The 20,077-nt window shown below is 55.7% G+C and overlaps 3 protein-coding genes and 1 long non-coding RNA gene across 5 annotated transcripts; 2 read left to right on the forward strand and 2 right to left on the reverse strand.

The window, feature by feature from the left end:
* Positions 1–368: 368 nt before the first annotated feature.
* MAGIX (MAGI family member, X-linked) lies at positions 369–3,697 on the forward strand. Its single transcript, XM_032592054.1, has 6 exons — positions 369–432; positions 544–690; positions 1,706–1,788; positions 1,865–2,101; positions 2,211–2,382; positions 3,152–3,697. The coding sequence occupies exons 1-6, from the start codon at positions 369–371 to the stop codon at positions 3,457–3,459; spliced, it is 1,011 nt and encodes a 336-aa protein (XP_032447945.1). The 3' UTR covers positions 3,460–3,697.
* Positions 3,698–5,985: 2,288 nt separating this feature from the next.
* Positions 5,986–8,036, reverse strand: LOC115507004. The gene is made up of 2 exons (XR_003966527.1): positions 7,939–8,036; positions 5,986–6,478 (listed from the first exon to the last, which is right to left on the reverse strand). It is a non-coding gene; the product is annotated as an uncharacterized LOC115507004 (long non-coding RNA).
* On the forward strand, positions 7,255–10,148 carry PLP2 (proteolipid protein 2). The gene is made up of 5 exons (XM_030305043.2): positions 7,255–7,479; positions 8,565–8,717; positions 8,823–8,918; positions 9,456–9,546; positions 9,743–10,148. The coding sequence occupies exons 1-5, from the start codon at positions 7,384–7,386 to the stop codon at positions 9,763–9,765; spliced, it is 459 nt and encodes a 152-aa protein (XP_030160903.1). The 5' UTR covers positions 7,255–7,383; the 3' UTR covers positions 9,766–10,148.
* Positions 9,932–19,037, reverse strand: PRICKLE3 (prickle planar cell polarity protein 3). Of its 2 annotated transcripts, none has more exons than XM_030305037.1 (9): positions 18,930–19,037; positions 17,702–17,787; positions 16,679–16,862; positions 14,640–14,753; positions 13,921–14,058; positions 12,942–13,145; positions 12,660–12,846; positions 11,586–11,885; positions 9,932–11,002 (listed from the first exon to the last, which is right to left on the reverse strand). In XM_030305037.1, exons 1-9 carry the CDS (start codon positions 18,969–18,971, stop codon positions 10,392–10,394), a joined length of 1,866 nt encoding a protein of 621 aa, XP_030160897.1. In that variant the 5' UTR covers positions 18,972–19,037; the 3' UTR covers positions 9,932–10,391. The 2 variants fall into 2 exon arrangements, with proteins under 2 accessions (XP_030160897.1, XP_030160896.1); XM_030305036.1 differs by having other exon boundaries at positions 12,942–13,166.
* Positions 19,038–20,077: the final 1,040 nt, after the last annotated feature.

Genomic DNA, 20,077 nt, shown 5'->3' on the forward strand with positions numbered 1-20,077 from the left:
TGGGCCCTCAGGGTCTGTAGTGAATTGCGGGGGTGGGGGCGTTAGGCGGGAAGCCTCTGGGATAAATGGAGGGGCAATCTGGGACTACGTGGGCCATCAGGGTATCTGGATACCTGGATATCTGGAAGGGGAATCGGGGGTGCCGGGGCCGCAGCGGCGGCCGACCCTGTTCTGTCGGGGCACCTGGAGAAATCGGGGTCCCTCTCGATATCGTGCGGAAAGAGTTTGGAATCTGGGGTTATGAAGGGGCAGTCGGAGACCTCCAGAGATAGTCCCAAGATGTTCGGAAGGGTCCGGGAATATTTCCGCCAAATAGCTGTCTCCAGGATTACGGTGGGGGCAGGCGGGGGTCCACCGGCATACTCGCGATGGTCTGGGGGTCGCGGGAGTTGAGAGGGGCAGTGGGCGACCTTCGGAACTATCAAGCGAGTGGTCGGGGGGCTCTGAAGATCTTGAGGGGCATTCTAGGTCTTCGGACGTCGGGGAGCGTGGGGGTTGGCCGAGGCTCCGGCGGGCGCTGACCTGTTCCTTTCACCCGCGCAGGCCGGGGCCTTTCCCTGCCCGCGGGCCCCAGAGCCCGGCAGCTCCTGGCGCGGCTGGACGCGCGCCCCCTGGCGGCCCGAGCTGCGGCCGACGTGGCGGCGCTGGTACGCAGGACGGGCGCCACATTGCGCCTGCGCCCCAAGGCCGGTGCGTGTCGGGGGCGGGGCGGGGCCTCTCAGGGGGCGGGGTCTGACTGGAGCCGGATTCTGACGTAGCGGACCCGGGATGGTTGGTTGCTCCCCTGGGTGGGGCCAATGCTCCCCTGGGGGGACTGGTGGGGCGGGGCTCGGAGGGAGCCGCGAGACGGGGGAGCCCTGACGTGATCCTAGAATATCCCTCCAGGAGGTGACACTGGGAAGGTTACTGCAGTAGGTGAATGTTGCATGGCTAGTTGTGAGTGCGGGCCGGATTGGTTATCCCTGTCGGTGGGGCTTTGAATGGCATTTCTGAGAAGGTGGGTCCTGGAGAGCGTTGGGGGCGGGCACTTGGCTAAGGGGCGGTCCTGGAAGGCCACTCTAGGGGGTGGAGCCTACAAGCGCGAAGGGGCGGGACTCGAAATGTCAGGAATGGGTTGAAGTTTATAGGCCAGTTAGAGGGCGGAGCCTGGAAAGTTCAGGAGACCAATCTTGGAATTGCACCCTCCAGGGAGGGCCTGAGGGTGTTAATATGAGGAGCGAGATCTTCGTGTGTATTAGAGGGCCGTAGGAAAGTCTGGAGGCTTATTCAAATAGCCAGGCCCAGATTTATTACTTAAAAAGGCTGGGCCGGGGCGCCTGGGTGGCGCAGTTGGTTAAGCGTCCGACTTCAGCCAGGTCACGATCTCGCGGTCCGTGAGTTCGAGCCCCGCGTCGGGCTCTGGGCTGATGGCTCAGAGCCTGGAGCCTGTTTCCGATTCTGTGTCTCCCTCTCTCTCTGTCCCTCCCCCGTTCATGCTCTGTCTCTCTCTGTCCCAAAAATAAATAAAATTTGAAAAAAAAATTAAAAAAAAAAAAGGCTGGGTCAAGTCAGTTATTCAGGTGTGCTGAGTTCAGTTAAATGAGTGCGTGTGTCTCTCTGCATTCCACAGGCAAGGAAATGAGGTGAGGCTAGAATGTTAAGTCAGGGGGTAGATCCTTGGTGGTTTCCATGGAGTACCCCTCTGATTGCCTTTTTCATCTTCCAGCCATTAGTGTGCTAGATTCTGCCGACATAGAGGTTACAGACAGTCGCCTGCCTAATGCCACTTTTGTGGATCACCGGCCCCAGGTACCATTTTGTCCTCTTAAAGAATGCCACCTGGTTTTAGACTGGAAATGTATGTACACTTGTGTCTTTACTCCAGCATCACCGGTCAGAGACTTTGGGTACAGGTACCGCACCGCCCCAAGTGACCCAGAATAAGGCACGTTCTGCTTCAAAGCCGCTCCAGGCCTCTGGACGGTTCTATGTGGAACTGGTTCGCGGTTCCGCGGGCTTTGGCCTCACATTAAGCGGAGGCCAAGATTCAGCCGGGGATACTCCTCTGGCAGTGCGTGGGCTGCTGAAGGATGGGCCGGCACAGCGCTGTGGTCGCTTGAAGGTAAGGTATAAGACACCCGTCATTAAACAAGGCTAGCCCAATCCTTACCCTTTGTTGGGGTGTTCTCCATCTGTTCTTTTACAACACCCCTCGCCTTGTACTCTTGCAGGCCGGGGACCTCGTGCTCCACATCAACGGAGAGCCAACGCAGGGCCTCACCCATGCGCAGGTGGTGGAGAGGATTCGCGCAGGCGGACCCCGTCTCCGCCTTGTATTAAGCAGGCCCCTTGAAACCCACCCCGGCAAGCCTGAGGGGATGGGAGGGCCTCAGAAAGGAGATGGTGGGTTTCCCAAAGGAGAGGGGTCAGAGATCTGTGAGAGGAAGGAGAGGGTGGCAGAGTGGAGAGGCTGGGGTCCAGGGCACGAAGAGGTGGTGGTCTCAGTGGGCAGGGTCAGAGTTCACTGCCTGTGACGGGTCATGGTATTACCAAAAGCAGGGTTGGGAAGGGCAGGGTCCCAGGATAGGAATAAAAGTAGATCTTAGCGTGGAGGCTTTTGAGGTACTGGGAGAGGAGTGGGGAGAACGGGTCTGGGGTAAAAGTGGATGTTCGGAAGGAAGAGTTGTGGTCCCCGCATGAGAAGGCAGAATGGGTCTCAGCAGGGAGAGCATGGGATGGTGTAGTGAGGGGGATACAGAGGGTAGGGGGTCTAGTTCCAAAGCTGAGGGATCCATTAGGGAAAAGGTTGGGAGTAGAGGGAGGTGGGTTAAGGAAGGGGAGAGTCTAGGGTACTAGATAGGAGGGGTTTGGCATCTTGAGGTCAAGGTCAGGGTTTGATTTCCTTTGGGGATTGTAGGAAATTATTTTGGGGGGGGGCATGTTCTGGATTCGGGTGGGGCACAGTCTTGGGAAAAGTGGTGTTGGGGAGGGTCTTGAGGGGTGGCATCGGTTCCTGAATGTTGTGTCCAGTCCTCAAAGGGATATTTCTCTAAGGATTGGGGTCTCTGTCTCCTGCAGCCCCTGGAGCCTCCCAGCCACGCTCCACTATGGGGCTCGGCTCTCAGTTCCCCATCCTATCGCCCAATCTAACCCGCAGTTCTGCCATCCCTAGATCGCAGGCCAGATCCTGGGGGACCAGAGGTGATGAAGTCTCGCAGCGCCAGCGCTTCCCCACGTCAGCACCCGCTATCCCGTACTACGGCCCAAACCCAGGGCAGCCCAGAACCTAGCCCAGAGGGGGCAGCCGACTGCCCCACGGTTCCTCCACCTGAGCGCCGCACAGAGGACCCTGATGACCGAACCCCAGGTTCCCCGGGACCCTGGCTGGTGCCGAGTGAGGAACGGCTCTCGCGGGCCCTAGGGGTCCCAGGGGCTGCGCAGCTTGCTCTCGAGATGGCAGCTGGGAGGCGGAGGCACTGAGCATGTAACAGAGGGTTCAGTGCTCCCTTGGTACAGCCCAACCTGTATCTGGTGTGCCCCGCCGGCCGCACACTAGCATCGCTATCATGGGCGGGGAGAGCTTCCTCTCTGTGTTGTCTCACCCTGCCTCCTGCTGAGCTCATGCTCCCCTCGAGGTGTCAGTGGTACAGCCCTCCGGACGGGCCAGACCAGCGCTTCTGGTTTCGAGCGGGGGTGGTAATAAAATGGTTCGACCCAGTCTTGACTTGCCAGGTGCTGTAGGCCGGGTGGGGCTCCTGAGTTCACCCGGTAAATGAGGGGGTGGGTCGATCTGGTTTCAAGGAGGGCTTCTTCTTGCAGCCATTGACAAACTTACTTCGTGTTGTTTCACTCGTGCCTCTAGCGGGGTCTGCTTTTGCTGATCCTCAGCTGGGCGTGCTTTCTCCCCACTCGGTTTCTCTTCCCCAACTCCTGCTTCTCTCCGCATTCGTTTCACTTTTGGGGAGGTGTGCAGGGCTCACAGATAATCTTTGCTCGTGGCACGGGGAATGCAGAGGTGGGCCCGTTGTAGCAGGAGTGCACCTATATACCCACAGCTCCAGGCAGGAATCCTCCAGACCCTCAGCTGATGAGCAGATAGCAAGGCTAGAACCTGGGTGGCTTCTTTCGCCAGGAGCCTGTGGTCTCTCACTTCCGGCCTGGTTGACCAGCTTTTGCTGGCACGTAGACTGCCACCCTTAGGGCATTGGTTGGGGCCCTGGAGCCCCCTTTGGGGTGGAGTCGGGAAGGCGTGAGTCAGCGGGCTGAGCTAAAAAAAGGCTGTTAGAACCTTTGAGCCGTGCCCCCCTCTTCCATAGATGGTGAGGAACTGCAGCCAGGCTTGTATGCACACGCCACATGCTGGGCGTTCTGGTCCTGGGAGAGGCCAGAGTTTCCTCCATCCTGGGAGCAGAGCCCCAAAGCCAGGGCTTATATGGCCAGCGGGACTCCAACCGGGATAGCCCCAAAGCCAGCGCTGGCTGAAGCCAGAAATGTCCAGTCACCTCCGCTTGTCACCACATCCTGAACACTTGGCCCCATACCCCCAATGAAGGAAGCTGTGGTCAGGCAGGAGTGGGCAACTCCCACCTCTACAGGGAGGGGTCGGAGTGGGGCGACAAATTGAAAGACCAGAGGTGAGTTTCCAGAGTGACACTGAGAGGAGAGAAGGACTGCAAATCCAGGCTGGGAGCCAGGGTATAAAGAGGTGACCCCTTGAATGGTCAGCACTGTGGACATTGTGGGAGAGTGCGCTGGGGCTTCCAGCTACCCTTGACTCAGAGCCTGGTGGAGGTGTGGCTCTATGGAAGTCAGAAGCCCCAGTCCTATAAACACAGTCACACCCAGGAGACTAATAATAGTAACCCAGCCACCATTTACTTAGCCTTGCCCCCCCCCCTTGGCTTTACTTGCACTATCTATTTTCATCTACTTACTCCTCTACTCAACAATCCTGTTATGTCCATTTCATGGGGGAGGGAAGTGAGCCCAGACAGTATAAATGACTTGAGGGAGGGTGTTGAAGCAAGATTTAATCAAAGCCAGAATGGGGTACCTGGATGGCTCAGTAGGTGAAGTATGCAACTCTTGATCTGGGGGTTTTATTCAGCCCAGCCCGCTGACTCACGCCTGTGAGTTTGAGCCCTATGTTGGGTGTAGAGATTACTTTTAAAAAATCTTTTTAAAAAAATCTTTTTGGGGGCACCTGGGTGGCTCAGTTGGTTAAGCATCCGACTTTGGCTCAGGTCATGTTCTCATAGTTGGTGAGTTCAAGCCCTGGATAAGGCTCTCTGCTGTCATCAGGGAGCCCGCTTTGGATCTTTTGTACCCCCCTCCCCTGCCCTTCCCCTGCTTGCTCTCTCTCTTGCTCTCAAAAACAAACATTAAAAAATCTTTTTTTTTTTTGAGAGAGAGAGAGAAAAAAAAGAGTGCAAGTGGGGGAGAGGGAGAGAGAGAATCTTAAGCAGGCTCCATGAGATCATGGAGATCATGGAGATCCATGAGATCAACTGTGGGATCAGGACCTGAGCCAAAAATTAAGAGTCAGACACTTGACTGACTGAGCCACCCAGGTGCCCCCTAAAAAATCTTAATCAAGGCCAGATTCCCAAGCCTGTCCTCTTAATCTCACCTGCATCTGACAAAATAATTGCACTGGGGAGACACTGGTGGAATGAAAAACATAAAGATTTCTAACCTTGTGTAGATTTATGTCAGAAAAGAAAAGACAAGAAAATGAATAAAGGATAGCTTCAGAGCCCAGAATCATAAAAATAGCAAAAGGAGGTTATGTTGGTGGAGGTGATGATGGTGGGCTGCTGGTCTCTTTGGAGACATAACATTTGAGCTGGGACCTGAATGACCAGAAGCCAAATGTATGAAGAGCTTGAGGAAGGGCATTGACAGCCATGGGAACAGCAAGTGCAAAGGCCCTGAGGTGGAGCAGAGTTTGTTTTCTTCTAGAATCTCAGACATGTCCTCACAAAGTTGAAAGCACACACTCAGGGGTGGGAGAAATGTGCTTCATTCCTTCCACCACCCAACCACTCTCAGCAATTTGGGCTGACAGAGGGGTGCCCCTTCCTTGGTTTTGAGGGGCCCCAGGTTGGGGGTACAGGCAGGTCCTTGTGTTGAACTGTCCTGGCCTTCCAGCCACAACTCTTCCCTCCTAAAATGAGGTGAGAATAAAACCAAGTCCAGTCTGGATAGTGTGATCCTCAGCACATCTCCATGGATATCCAGATTCCTGTGACCAGGTGCATGTCTCAGATGCAGAAATCAAGGCTGAGTCAGGAGAAATTGCTCACTTAGGATGACACACTTCAAATGTCATCAGCATTGTCACCCAGACTGGCACCCCAGGAGCCTTCCTCTCATCTTGTCAAACTTCCAGCAATAAAGAAATCCATGCTCCTTCCCCATTCCTCATCAAGGGCTGTGTTGGTGGCTGCTCTCCTTAGAACCAGGAAATGGAGGCCTAGCACTTAGGGCCAGGGCTTCCCTAGGATTGCAGAACAGAGAATCAGACCCTGGGCTGTGACACTGTTAATAATATCTGTCCCGATTTACTGAGCAGCTTGATGCTCACCAAGCCCTGTTCTCTTTTAGCCGGTGCGCTAGCACAGTCTCATTTCCATCACTGCTAAGATGTTTATTCCACCAACCATGATCTTTTATCCGCAATTCTGAAGTCCAAAAAGCACATGTTGGGAACCATTTGGTTACAAAACCTGACCTGACTTAACGAGGCACAATTTTTAGTTCTGACTTATCCCACTTACTGTAAACGACATCCACACCTTTTCTTGAAGAAATATTAAGGTGTGTGTGTGTGTGTGTGTGTGTTTTAACGGAGCAGCCTCAAACCTCGCTGAGAGTGTCAAGAAACACAACTAAGATCCGAAATATTCAGAATTCTGGAAACACACATGGGTTTAACCATACCCTCAGTCATTTTTACAGCTAAGGAAACGGAGTCATACCTCCCCCTCCCCTCCTCCCACCAAAACCAGATCCCCGCGGTTCCGAATTGAGTCAGCACCGAAAGCATTCCTATTCTGAAAGCGCGAAAGGTCTCTCACCATTACCGCCATTACCGCACTTGGTACCCCGCACTGCCAAGCCTCAAAGGCTGGCGCCTCTGGAGGTGGGGCGCCCTGGGGGCTATGAGCCAGGCGGGGAGTATCCTTGGCAGGCGGGGCAAAGGGGCTTCCGGGGCGGCAGCCACCTGGCCCGGCCCCCTCCGGCCCCGCCCGCTTCTGCTCTGCGAGGTGATTCACTCCCTCCTTCGCCTCGGGGGCCCCCTTCCCGTCCAGACGGCGGGCAAGACGGCAGGGTGTGCAGCGTCCCCCAACCCACGGGCAAGCAAGTAGATACTCTGCGCCCCTAGGGACTCCAGCGCACCCCATGGCGGATTCCGAGCGCCTCTCGGCTCCCGGCTGCTGGGCCGCCTGCACCAACTTTTCGCGCACCCGAAAAGGAATTCTCCTGTTGGCTGAGATTGTGAGCGTCCCGGGATAGGCGGGTGGGCAAAGGCGGGGTGGGGTGGCTGGACCACGCATAGCCCGGCGACCCCAGGTGAGGCAGACGTGGGCCCGGAGGCGCTCCCCAGTGAGGCGAGGGTGGGTAACTTAGTGGCAGAGGCCCGAAACTGGGGGCTCGGGGCGAGTCCGTGGGGTTTGGAGAAGGTGGTCAGGAGCTGCTGGGCCACGGGGTGACGCAAGGGGTCCATAGAGCATATGTGGGGCCCTGTGGAGGGAGACCGCGTGGACACATCGGTGGGCTCAACCGAGGGATCCTAGGGGGCTGGGAGGTGGGGGGCCTCCCGTGGCAGGGCGTGGCGCGGCCTGGGCACAGGCGGGCGGGCTGGCCGGGAGCCCAGGGGCGGGGCCTGTTGGGGTGGGGCCCTGAGAGCTGGTCCTTTGGGGTAGGGCGGTCCGCCTTTTACCAGTTCTTCCTCACCCTTCTGTGGTCGGGTCGGAGGTCCTTAGCTATTCCGGCCGCTCAGGAGCCTGGGTTTCCTACCTCCCTCAAAGTGGGCGCCGCCTTTGATTCACTTGTAAAAGGGGTGCGACGCCTTTAACACAGCCCTGCCCCTCCGGTGTCATTCTCACCGCTTCCCAAAAGGGTTGCCGAGGGAACCGCAGGTCCCGCCCCTGTCAAGGCCCTGAAGCTGGCGCCAGCAGTACTCACAAAACACCTGGCTGCACCACTCCCAGCAGCCCGCCCCTATGCTGGAAGGGAAAAGGGGCGAAATTGAGGCACCCAACGCTACCCCTTACTAGCTAGGTGACCCTGGGCAAGTCACTTAACCTCTCTGGAGCTCACTTTTCTCACCTGTAAAATAAAGATACTAATAGTACCCAGCTCATTAGGATGTCGTGATAATTAAGTAAATTAATATTTGTACAGCTCTTAGAAGAAGAACCTTTGAGACACAATGAGCACACAATAAATGTTTAGCGATTATTATTTGTCATCTTTCCAGTCCTGGTAGGCATTTGAGTTTGAGACCTTCAGTTTAAATCAATCCCCTCAGCCCTGATGGGCACTGATCATAGGCCCCCTTTCCCCTGTCATCCTTCCAGATATTTTGCCTGGTGATTCTGATCTGCTTCAGTGCCTCCACACCGGGATACTCCTCCCTGTCGGTGGTTGAAATGATCCTTGCTACTATCTTCTTTGTCATCTACATGTGTGACCTGCACACTAAGATACAGATCATCAACTGGCCTTGGAGTGTGAGAAGGGGGCTGAAAATGGCGTGGTTAGGGAGGGACCTGGGCAGGTGGGATGGTCCCAGTAACTCTGGATGCTGACTTCCCTCTTCTCTATACACCTCACAGGATTTCTTCCGAACCCTCATAGCGGCCATCCTCTACCTGATCACCTCCATTGTTGTCCTGGTTGAGAGAGGAAATGCCTCCAAAATCATCGCAGGGGTAAAAGCTGCAGGGGCAGCTCTAAAGTAAAGAGAGAGGGGTTTAAGAATCCAGGGGCCATTTGTGCCCCTGTTTTTGCTAGAAAGCGTGTGACCCCTAGCAGGCCACACTTGTCCTCAGAGCCTACAGGAAAGTCTGGCCCAGGCCCTGGTTTTCCTCCCAAGATCACCATTTGCTGTGAAAGGCCATACTTTGTCCAACACAGGGACCTTTGTGGGAAGAGCAAAGAGGCGGCCCCTTTGTCAATACATTAGACTATCATCTGCTAGAACTTTGTCTCAAATGTACAGTGTGAATGGTGCCACCAACATGTGGGGCCACCATGTGGTTTCCCTGTGTGGGGATGGTCTAGGAGAAGGGAGGGTAGGGTAGATTCCAGTCTCCTGGTCTTTCCCTGGGACTCTCTGGCTTCCTGATCTGGGTTTTAGTCACCATCCCTGTGTTGGGCAGTCATTGGAGGTGGTGGACAAAGAAGCAAAAGCCTGAGTAGGCTGACCAACCTAATCCAACCTCACTTACTCCCATCTCCACCCTCAGGTACTGGGCCTAATTGTCTCATGCCTCTTTGGCTATGATGCCTACATCACTTTCCCCTTGCGGCAGCAAAGACATACAGCAGCCCCTACTGGTAAGTGTGTGTGTGTGGGGGGGGAGTGTTGCTTAGGGGGCTGAGGAGAGAAGGAAAGGGGTCTCCCAAGGGCATGAATGCCCCTTATTGGTACTGATGGCTTTAGTGCCAGTAAGTACCATAAGCTTCAGTATTCTTGTCTGTAAATAGGCCTATGAATCCAGCCAATGCTTTCCTCTCTTTTCCTCACTTGCAGACCCTGCAGATGGCCCGGTGTAGGTGAACTCCCTTCATTTCTCTCTGCAACCTGCAAATAACACTTCCATGGAAATAACTCCCTCCTGCTCCTACAGCACTCCCAGCCAACTCCCAGTCCCTTATTTGAAGTAAAAGTGCCTTTATCGGGAGAATCTATTTTCCTACCTGCCAATCCCTCCTGGGTGTGGCCATTTTTATGGGTGTGCCTATGTCCCCCTTCCTTCTGCAGTATCCAAAAGGAGATACCTGTTCTGCCTGGACTATGGACCCACTTAAGCCACAAAATGAGGGAGGAGGGAGCCTCAGATTTGAGATTTTAGGTCCCAGGTTGTGACCCACACCAAAAAAACTCCTCAGTGTGGGTGGTTCTGTGGAGGGATAAATAAAGAGATTGTTAGAACATATGGTAATGAATAAATTAATCCTTTGATCAAATGTGGATAAATCTCAAGCATCAGGAGGGGCAAAATTGGGGAGGAGGACAGCTGGAGCAAGGAGGTAAAGAAGCCACACCTGTTTTACAACAAATATTAAATTACTCCATTAACAAAAAACAGATGAAGGAGGAAGGGGATTTATGATTTAGGTTGGGGGATGGGATCATCTACTTGGACTTGAGAATGGAGCCCTCCAGGACTACACTGCCTTCAAGCCACGATGCAGTTCTTGTCTCTGGCCTGGCGAGGCATCCCTGGGCGTGAGTTCCCGGAGAGCTGTGGAGATGGGGATTTAGGGGTTCCAGTTGCATTGTCCTGAGCAGGCCGGGGCCTGCACAGATGCGGGGGCAGCGGGATGCGTTCCCCTAGGAAGAAGCCATCCTCCTCTGAGGACTCAGAACTGGGGCTAGAAGGTGAGCTGGAACAAGATCCTGAGTCCGATTTTGATCCCAAGTCACATTGGTGGTGGCGATATCTGCCAGATTGGCGGCGGTGATAGTGGTGGTTGTGGTGGTGGTGGTGGTGGTGGTGGTGGTGGCGGCGACGACGGGTGGGGGCCCTGGGTGGGGGACTGCGTGGCCTGCGACGCTGGGCTGGGGGCGCACTCAGGGTCCGCCGTGGGCCTCCCTCGGACACCAGAGGGTCACGGAAGCTGACACGAGGGGTGCTCTGGCGACCAAAGGCACTATCTTCCAGGCTCGGGTCTGGCTGTCTGGGGGGTCCTGGGGGTGGCTCGGGGGGACTGCGGAGCCCCAGCTCTGGCATGGAGTGGCGGTGGGGGGCCCCTCTCAGAAAGCGGGCTGGCTCCTCAGGGTCTGTAACTGAAAAGAGAGATGGAGCAACTCCCTGTTATCTCCCCCCGCCCCCAACCACCCAGGGGAGGACTGTGGAAAGGCTTTCTCTGCTTTCCCCCATCGGGACTGGGAAAGTGGGGACAGGGGTCGGAGAGGGGCAGCAAGGTGGGGAATTTGGGCAATATGAGGCCTAGGGCAGGCTATGGGTGGAGGGAATGGGAGCTAGGCTTCTGATAGAAGGGGCGTGGCATGGGCTAAAGCCGACCAAATTTACCTTAGGATAGGGGCGGGGCCTGGGCGTGGAGGGTGGAGGGTCGAGGGTTTGGAAGGAAGGAGGAACAACTCGGGCTCAAGCAGGAACAAGTTGAGGCTAGGGGACTGGCCTTGTAACTGAGCGGGGAGGAACCAGGGTTCACGAGGGGGTGTAGTTTGGGCTGGAGACGAGACCTAGTTTGGGGATGGAACAAGGGTTGAGATGGGGGTGGTGCCGGGGATGCACCAGGTGAAGGGCCTGGGTGAATCGAGCTCAGGGGGCCAGGGTTGAGGAGGAGGGACGAGTAGAGGCTGGGCGTGGCTCTAGAGGCTGGGCGTGGCTCGAGGGTTAGCTCACCAGGCTCCGGCTCCGTGCTGGTGCCTTTGGTGGAGGTCTCGGACGCCTCCTCCGCAGCAGAGAAAGAGGCCGTGGATGCTGCAAGAGGCGCGGGGACCGTTCCCGCGCTCCAGCTACGGCGGCCGGACCCAGAAGCCGTGGGCTCCGACCCCAGGCTGCAGGCTCTCGAGCAGAAGATTAGGCCGCGGCGTGGCAGGAAGGGGCGGCCCAGCAGGGCTCGCCCGCAGCGACTACAGCAGAAGCAGCGGTCTGAGGCGTGCCAGTGCTGGCCCTCATAAGCCATCTGCCCCTGGTCCAGGCCTGCAGAGACCGAAAAAGGGGGAAGCTGAGGCAGGGTCATCAGGCATATCCCCACCCGTTCTGAATGGGCCCTTCTTGGGAAGAGGCAGGGAATCTGAGGCAGGGTGTCCCAAGACTCCCTCCTTCCCCCAACTCTTCAGAATGGGGCTCTTCTCTGGAGAAAGCGGGAAACCTGAGCTTTGGGCTTTGCCCTGAGTTTCGTCATCCCTTCTTTTCTGGAAACTGTTTCCTCCTTCCCTTTCTTTCCTAGGGTGCTCCCTCCCAGAGTTGGGGCTTGGCACTGGACTCTAAGATGTGGGTCAGGCTTCAACTTTAAGAAGTGGCTTCTGGTGCATGGAGTGCAGAAGGCAGACCTGATGAAAAGACCAGGGTGGTGGGAACAGGGCTTAGAAGGTAGGGCGGGGCCTTGGTAGGAAAGGAGTGGGTCTTAGACGGTAGGGTGTGGTTTAGAAGGTAGGAGGAATCTTTACAGAATAGGGCACAGCTTGGGGGAGTTGGGCTTTGGCTGAGGGACTAAGGGAGGGGGGAGGGGCTGGGAATTAGAGGGAACTCTGGAAGTGGGCCTAGATGTGTCGTGGTGCCTAGTGTTGTGCAGGTGGGGTTTAGAAAGTACGGCATAACGGGGGATACCGGTGAGAGATTTGCAGTGAAGGGTATAGGGCTTTGGTCCTGGCACTAGACTCAAAGCATGGAATATTAATGGAGGATCCTGCTGGGGTGGTGCTGTGGCCCAGCTGTCCATCTGTCCCCTTGTTCAATGTCACGTTCACCCACCAATGTGCTCCCCACAGCCATCACAGTACTCCGCGTGGCGGGCCTCGTAGCAGGCACAGCAGTGGGGGCGGCTCTGACGCATGACGTAGCGCTGCCCTCCTAGCGATGCTTCACATTCAAAGCAGCAGAAGTGACCCATGTGCCAGTGCCGGCCCTCAGCCTCGGTGCACTCAGGGGAGAAGATGATCTGGGGGGGGAACACAGACCACCTTGGCCATCAGAGGGGCCTGCCCGTGGCCCTGCCCACTCTCCACTCCCACCCCTGGGTAGAGAGGCACGAACCTCATCACAGGCTTGGCAGCGCGGGCGCAGGCGTTCAGCATGGTGACGACCACAGTAGACTTTGCCAGCATGATAGAAGTAGATGAGGTCCACCAGCAGCTCCCGGCACGTGGAGCACACAAAACACTGTGGGTGCCAGCAGGCACCCAGGCCTGCCCTGCTGGCAAACACTGCGATGTCCCCACCTCCAATCTGCTTCCCGCACTGCCAAATGACATATAGACACTGCCACCAAGATGGTCAGATGGATGGGGTCAGCCAAGTCATGCAGGTCGCACTTGGGCCATCCCCATGGCAGACCTCTGTGACTGGTTCCACCAGTGGGGTACTTTGAAACAGGTCCTGCCTACAGGGGAGGGTACCTTAGAGACTGACCCTGCTCCTGGGGGAAACCATAGAGACAGGCCCTTCTAATCATGGGTGGCCTTAAAGGCAAATCTTGGCTTTAGGGAGCTGGGGAAATCAAAGAGATAGGCCTGGCCCAGTGGGGGAAACTTAGTGACAAACCTCACTTTAGATCCTAACAGTAGGATTTAGGGTCAGGCTTTACCTACCAGGAGGGGCCTTGAAGATAAATTTGACCCACCACTGGGCCCTACAGACAGGTCCTGCTACTGGGGGTCAGTTCTTAAGGACATGTTGCAACCACAAGAGGACCAGAGAGTCAGCCCACACCTCACATCCACTGCGTGGAGGGAACTAATAGAGAAGGTCCGCTAGAGCCTCCCGAGAGACAGACCACACTCAACAGTGAGATGGGAGGAACAGGCCCTGTCCACCAGGGGGTCCTACAGACAGACCTTGCTGGCCAGGGAGGTGGCAAGGGATGGTCCATGCCTAACAGTGGGATAGGAGGAAAAGACCCCATCCACCAGAGGGGACATTAGAGACAGACCACTAGGGCTTAAGTGGCAGGCCTCATCTTACCAGGGCCTGGAACAAAGGCACTACTCACTCACCCAGGCTCTCCCTTGCTCACCTCCTCACAGATGGCTCCAGTGATGGTCACGGGGAAGATGCGCACAGTGCCACGCCCCAGATTCTCTCGTTTCCGCTGCTGGCTGAAGGCTCTGAGCTCTTTCTTCTCTTCCTCTTCCAGTGCTGTGCAGTACTGTGCCTGGGGTAGGAAGGTCTTCCAGGCACCTCCCACGATGCCTGCCCCTCCCCACCTTCCAGAATTCATCCCAGCTCAGAGTTCACTTCTAGGTCTTTCTATAGATGTTACTTCCTGCCTGAAATTCCCACCCCTTACCTCTTCTCCCGAGGCTCAGCTGTGGTTTTGCCAAGGAATGTCCTGATTGTCCCTGTCTGTCCAGACCTCAGATCAGCTTACCTTTCCTCCTCTGACCCTGTCCATTTCTTTTTTAAAAAATGTTTTATTTATTTATTTTGAGAGAGACAGAGACAGTGTGAGCAGGGAAGGGATAGAGAGACAGGGAGAGAGAGAGAGAGAGAGAGAGAGAGAGAGAGAGAGAATCCCAGGCAGGCTCCGCAGTGTCAGCGCAGAGCTCAACACGGGGCTGGAACTCACAAAATTGTGAGATCATGACCTGAGTCGAAGTTGGATGCTTAACCGGCTGAGCCACCCAGGTGCCCCTGGCCCTGTCCATTTCTTTCTAGCTGCTTAGCATTTGCTCAGGCTGTGCCCCCCACCCCCACCCCGACCTGGCATGCCCTTCCTGTCTTTTCTCTCCTCACCTCACTGTCGTGTGGGGGCAGCTGGTGCAGCAGCTGCTTGATCCTGTATTTCTCCCCGGGACTGTTGACATAGGGGACCTTGTCCTCTGGGAGGCAGCTGAAAAACTGGTATACCTGGGAGGACACGGGGATGGGAGACAATGATTGAGACTAGGGGTGAGTTGTGATACAGTGAGATGGTGGGACCCTACTTCTCTGAGAAAATTAAAGTCATCACAAGGGAATGTCTAGTGACACTCTCCATCTCCCCTTCCTACAGTCTGGATCATTTCCATCACCCCCCAAATACACTGTAAGTTCTTTCAGGTCTTGACCCCACTTTCCTTTCCACCATTCTCTTTCCTTTTACAGCTGTTGGGTGCATTCACTGTGTCCACTTCCTCTCCTCCCATTGTCTCCAGACCCGACCTCAGTCAGGCTTCCCCACCCCTTCCATCCCTGCCCCTCTTCCAAAGCTATTCCTGTCATGGTCATTGACAAGGTGCACACCATTAAAATCATTGTTCAGGTCTCAGGCCGTATAACAACTGGACTCTTCAGTAGCACTGGACACAGTTGATCGCTCCCTTATCCTGGAAACACTTTGTTCCCTTGGCTTCTAGAACACCACACTGTCTTGGGTTTCCTCTACCTTATTGGCTGATCCTTCTCTGTATCCCTTTTGGTTCCTCCTCAAATAGCTGAGCCCCAAATGTGGGAGGGTTCTCAGGCTCATCCTTGGGTTTCTTGACTCTCTCTACATTCAGTCCCTTGGGAATCATGTCCAACCTCATGGCTATGAATACCACGTCATGGCTAATGCCTCACAAATGCATACCTCCAGCCCTGTGACTTCTCCCCTGAGATCCCAGCAACATGGCCACTCAAACCTTTAACAGGCATCTCAAACTCCAGATGGCCAAACCCAAATTTATGTTCTTACTCCTCAACTTGCTCCGGCCTTGGCCAGTCCCACATCAGTTAATCCATCCATCCTTGAGGTCATTTTTGACTCCTCTCGCTCACATATTCACAAGCAAATCCTCTTAGCTCTGCTTGTGAAACATCTGCAATCTGATCACCACTTGCTACTTATACTGCCAATATTGTCATCAGTCACAGGACTACTCCAGTAGCCTCTCCCTCACTGCCCCTGCCCACCCGCTTCCAGCCTTACTCCTTGTTTGTTCTACACGCAGCAGTCAGAGGGATCCTGCTAATCCTAAAACAAACCACATCCCTTTCTTCTCACAACACTTTCGTGGCTTCCCCCTCACTCAGAGTAGAGGTCCAAGTCTTCTCCATGACCCCCCTCCACCTCTTGGACTTCACCTCCCCCCACTTTCCCAGTCACTCACTGTTCTAGCTACACTGGTCTCCTCACTGTTCCTCACACATGCCAAGAATGCTGCTGCCTCAGGGCCTTTGCATCAACTCTTCCTTTTGCCTGGATAGCTTCTACCCTTGGGTATCTGCATGGCTTACTTCTTTACCTCCTTCAGGAAGCCCAAACATCATATTCTCACAGAGGTTGACTTGGGCACCCTATTTACAGTTCTAACTTTCTCTCTACTCCTTCCCTGCTTTTTTTATTGCATAGTCCTTACACCATCTGACATATTTTTATAGGTTTGTTTATATTGGCTGTTTTTCACTTTAGGAATCTAACTTCCATGTGGGTGGATGTATTTTTTTTGTGTTTTGTTCACTGCTGTGTCCTCAGTGCCTAGAACAGTGTCTGGGATGCAGTAGGTGTTCAATAACTATTTGTTGAATGAATTAATTAATGGTGATGTGGTGAATGAAGTGCTGGGATAAGACCTGAGTTAAGAGATAGAATAGGAGTGGGGTGAACATGCCCTAATTAACCCACTCAATGATCACTCAGGGTTCCCTGAGAATTGTGGGGGGCCGACCACTGTGAGATTACATAGGGGTCAGAAGGATACATGCAATTTGACCACACCCTAGTGTGGTCCCACAAATAGGTTTGTATATGTGTGTGCCTGCATGTGTGTGCATCCACTGGAGAACAGGAGCAGGTGGCAGCCTCTGGTCACCTGCTCTGGCTTGAGACCAGGGGGCACCCAGGCATACTCCTCCGAGGCACAGCCAGAGTCATCATCGGAGATGGAGTGGTGCTGGAAGTCTGAGATTAGCCGACACATGATGCGTTCCAGATCCACAGGCACCATGTGCACAGCATGCTCTTCCCTCGGGCATTTGCAGTGCTGACAGATCTTTCTGAGGGAGAGGGAAGGGTGTCAATTACTAAGGCGTAGTAGCTCACTTGGACCCTTTGGCAGCCCCAAGGAAGTACAAATAAGGGGCAGGGACATACAGATTATCGTCACCCAAGGACTCTAAGCCAGGACAGGGCTCTGGGCCCAGGGGTGGGACTGCTGTGGGTGAGAGAGGAGCAGAGGGAGTGGCTGTGAACTGCAGGTGGGGCTGTGGCCCCTGACTATCATCTCTGGGACTCGGTCAGACTGTCCTGGCAGTGGGCCTGAATAAAGGTGGGGCTCTGAGTCTGAGATTGGAGTTACATATTCAGAGGTTTCTTTCCAGGACTGGCTTTGGATATTGTGGGGGAACTTTTCCTAGAGGCAGGCTCTAGCCTGTGCTGGGTCTGAACTTGTGGGCGGGTGGGGGCTCTGAGCCTGTGGGTAGGGCCTGAGTGTGCCGGCTGTGGGTTCTGTGGGATTTCACGAGACGTTTTGGGTACAGGGCTCCAGGTGGAGGATAGGACACTGAGTCTGGGAGAAGAGTTCTGAGTCTGAGAGGGGCTGGATGTCAGTGGATGCTGCTCAGCCCCTGGGACTGAGGACTTCCCTAGGGATGGACTGGCAGCCAGGCGAGAACACTTCTGGGGGGCGGGGCTATGTAGTGGGTGGAGTTTTCCTGGGAACTGGACAATTGGGAATGAGTCAGGGGGTGGGGCCCTGAGTCTGAGCGTAAGGCTATTGCCCCAACTGAGCTGCTTCCATGGACTAAGCTCAAGCCTACGGGTGTGGCCTGAGCTTCTGGGGGTTCCCCTGAGGACGGGGCCCTGACAAAGACAAGGCCCTCAGATGGTCACCTACCTCCAGCCGTGCAGCAGGAAGCCGGGGCACTGTTCCCTGCAGGAGTTGCAGGGCTGGCCGCGGTCTGGGTCCTCCGCCTCGGGAGGCTGAAGTGGGTGAGGGCAGACGCGGTACCAGACGAGGTGCGGGGGCGGGGAGAGAGAAGTCAACGCCCACCTCTCCACTCCCAGGCCCGCGACCGCACGCCAGGGCCTGTCCCACCAGGGCAGCGGTGGGCAGGCTGGGACAGCGCCGGGAGTGCAGGAGAGGAGGACACAACTGAGGTAGAGGCGGGGAAGTTGAGGCCACCTTCCTATATACCCCTTTTCAGGGAATTCCCTTCCCCCTCACCCAGCCTTGGACACCTCCCACCAGCCTCTGACTCATCCAGGCCTCAAACACCTCCCCCAGAACTCAGAACACTCTCCACACCAGAGCACCGAGACTCTAATGTGGGTGTCCCTCCCAGGCCTCATCTTGGCCCCTTCTCCATCCAGGAGGCCAGCAGCACTCCGATTCCACAGGGTAGGAGTCTGAGGCCCCATCCTCACTTGGGATCCCCACATGAACCCTGTCCCTCTTTTCCGAAGCCCTTCCCCCAAACCCTGGCTTCCCCCCTTTCATACCTAAGGAACTGGATCAGGATCTCAGGAGGCCCATGATCCATTCAATAATCCCCACCCCAAGAAGTCTTGGCCTTTGGTCCTTTGGACCACCAAACCCAGACCCCACTTAAAGACCCCCTCCAAAGGAAGAGCAGCCCCACTATCTAGTTGGTCAAAAAGCTCCTGGCTCAGGTAGAAGCCTGGAAGCCCTCTAACTCCAAATCCTAATCCCTGGACCCTTAGTATTTAGGCACCTCAGGAGTGTAGGACCTCACCCCTAAGATCACTTTCTGCCAAGGTACAAGATTCCCTCAGATGCTCAGGAGGTCCTTACTCAATTCAGGACTCCACGATCCAGTCTTTTGGCCCTCAGAATCCCCTCCCAGAATTCACACGAGAGGACCACCAGGTCCTGGGGTGCTGATGGAAGTGTGCAGAGAGGCGATTAGGGAGCATCTGCCACCAGATCTCCACGTTCCTTCATCCACACGTTTCCAGCAGCCCCAGCCCGTCTGTTCTGGGAATCTGGAGATGGGGATTCCCAAACCCTCAGTGGCGCGCCTCCTCGCTATCCCTATCCTCTGCCCCCTCTCCTGGGCCTCAGTTTACCCCTGACTCCCACCGCTGCCCCGAGTATCGCTCACCGCGCGACCGGAGCGGCGCCTCCGGGACCCACGCGCGAACATGGCGCGCCCGGGCAGGGTCAAGCCGGACAGGGTCAGGCCGATGGAATCCTCACGGGCCGTCAGGCCACCGCGCGTCCGGCCTGGGAGATCTGTTCCGTATATCTGACACCGGCATGGGAGGAGCGCGCCAAGCACCGCCCGCTCCTGGGCCTGCACTCACTCCTGGGCCAAGGCGCCCCCTGCCTAGAGGTGAGGGGCACGCAGCCCAGGAGCGCCGTACAGGAGAGCTCCCCAGCTTTCCCGCCCCGAGCCAAAACCAGGCCTCAGAAGGCACGCCTCCCAGAACCTCAGGGTAACACATGGCCTCTCACGGAATATTTTAGGGCCTGAAGAGGCGGGGGGGGGGGGGGGGGGGGGGATGGGATGGGGGAAGGCGGGGGAGGGGAACTTGGAAGTGGCCACCTGGCTGCAAGGAGTGGTGCGCTAGGGTACTTGTACTGGCGTTTCATGTCCATTTATCTTGGATGTTATTGGGAGGAGGGGTTAAAGCCACCTCTTGGCCCCCTCCCCACTGGTGATCTTCTGAGGGTCTCTTTCTCCCCAGTGAATGCTGCAAGTGTGATCCCCAAGCCCATCACAGTCCCAGCTGGTGCTCCCTCACCACCATCAGAGAACTAACTCTTATTCACCCCCATAGCCCCCACACCAAAACTCTATCAGAGCCAGGACCATTTGATATTTATGGGGAGAAGGTTAAAGTCACAGGCCAGGTTTGGAGGCCCTACTCCCGGCTCCCTCCCCTTCCTTACAGGCCCAGCTGTCTCGTCCCCTAAATCCTGAGAAATAGATACTAAAGCCTTCCCTCCCTGGCTCCCATTTTTCTCTCTCCAGTTAGATATCCCTTTCCCTGAGTTCAGTCCATAGCTGGGAGTCTCTCCTTCACATGTCAGGCTTCACGGCCCCTCAGGGCTGGGAGGAGGGGGTCCCTGACCTGGCAGTCAGGACTCAGGTACCAGGCAGGGGTTTCTAATTAGGCAAGGTGGCGGTGGCAGCTGGGCCTTTTATTATGGGCACAGGGGACCTCATCCATACCCAGCTCCAATATGCACATCCCAGTCACTTCCCGCCCCTCCCTGCCCCATGGAGTAGCCAGGGAATGAGTGAAT

This window comes from Lynx canadensis, chromosome X, assembly GCF_007474595.2.
Source record: "Lynx canadensis isolate LIC74 chromosome X, mLynCan4.pri.v2, whole genome shotgun sequence".
NCBI classification, from domain to species: domain Eukaryota; kingdom Metazoa; phylum Chordata; class Mammalia; order Carnivora; family Felidae; genus Lynx; species Lynx canadensis.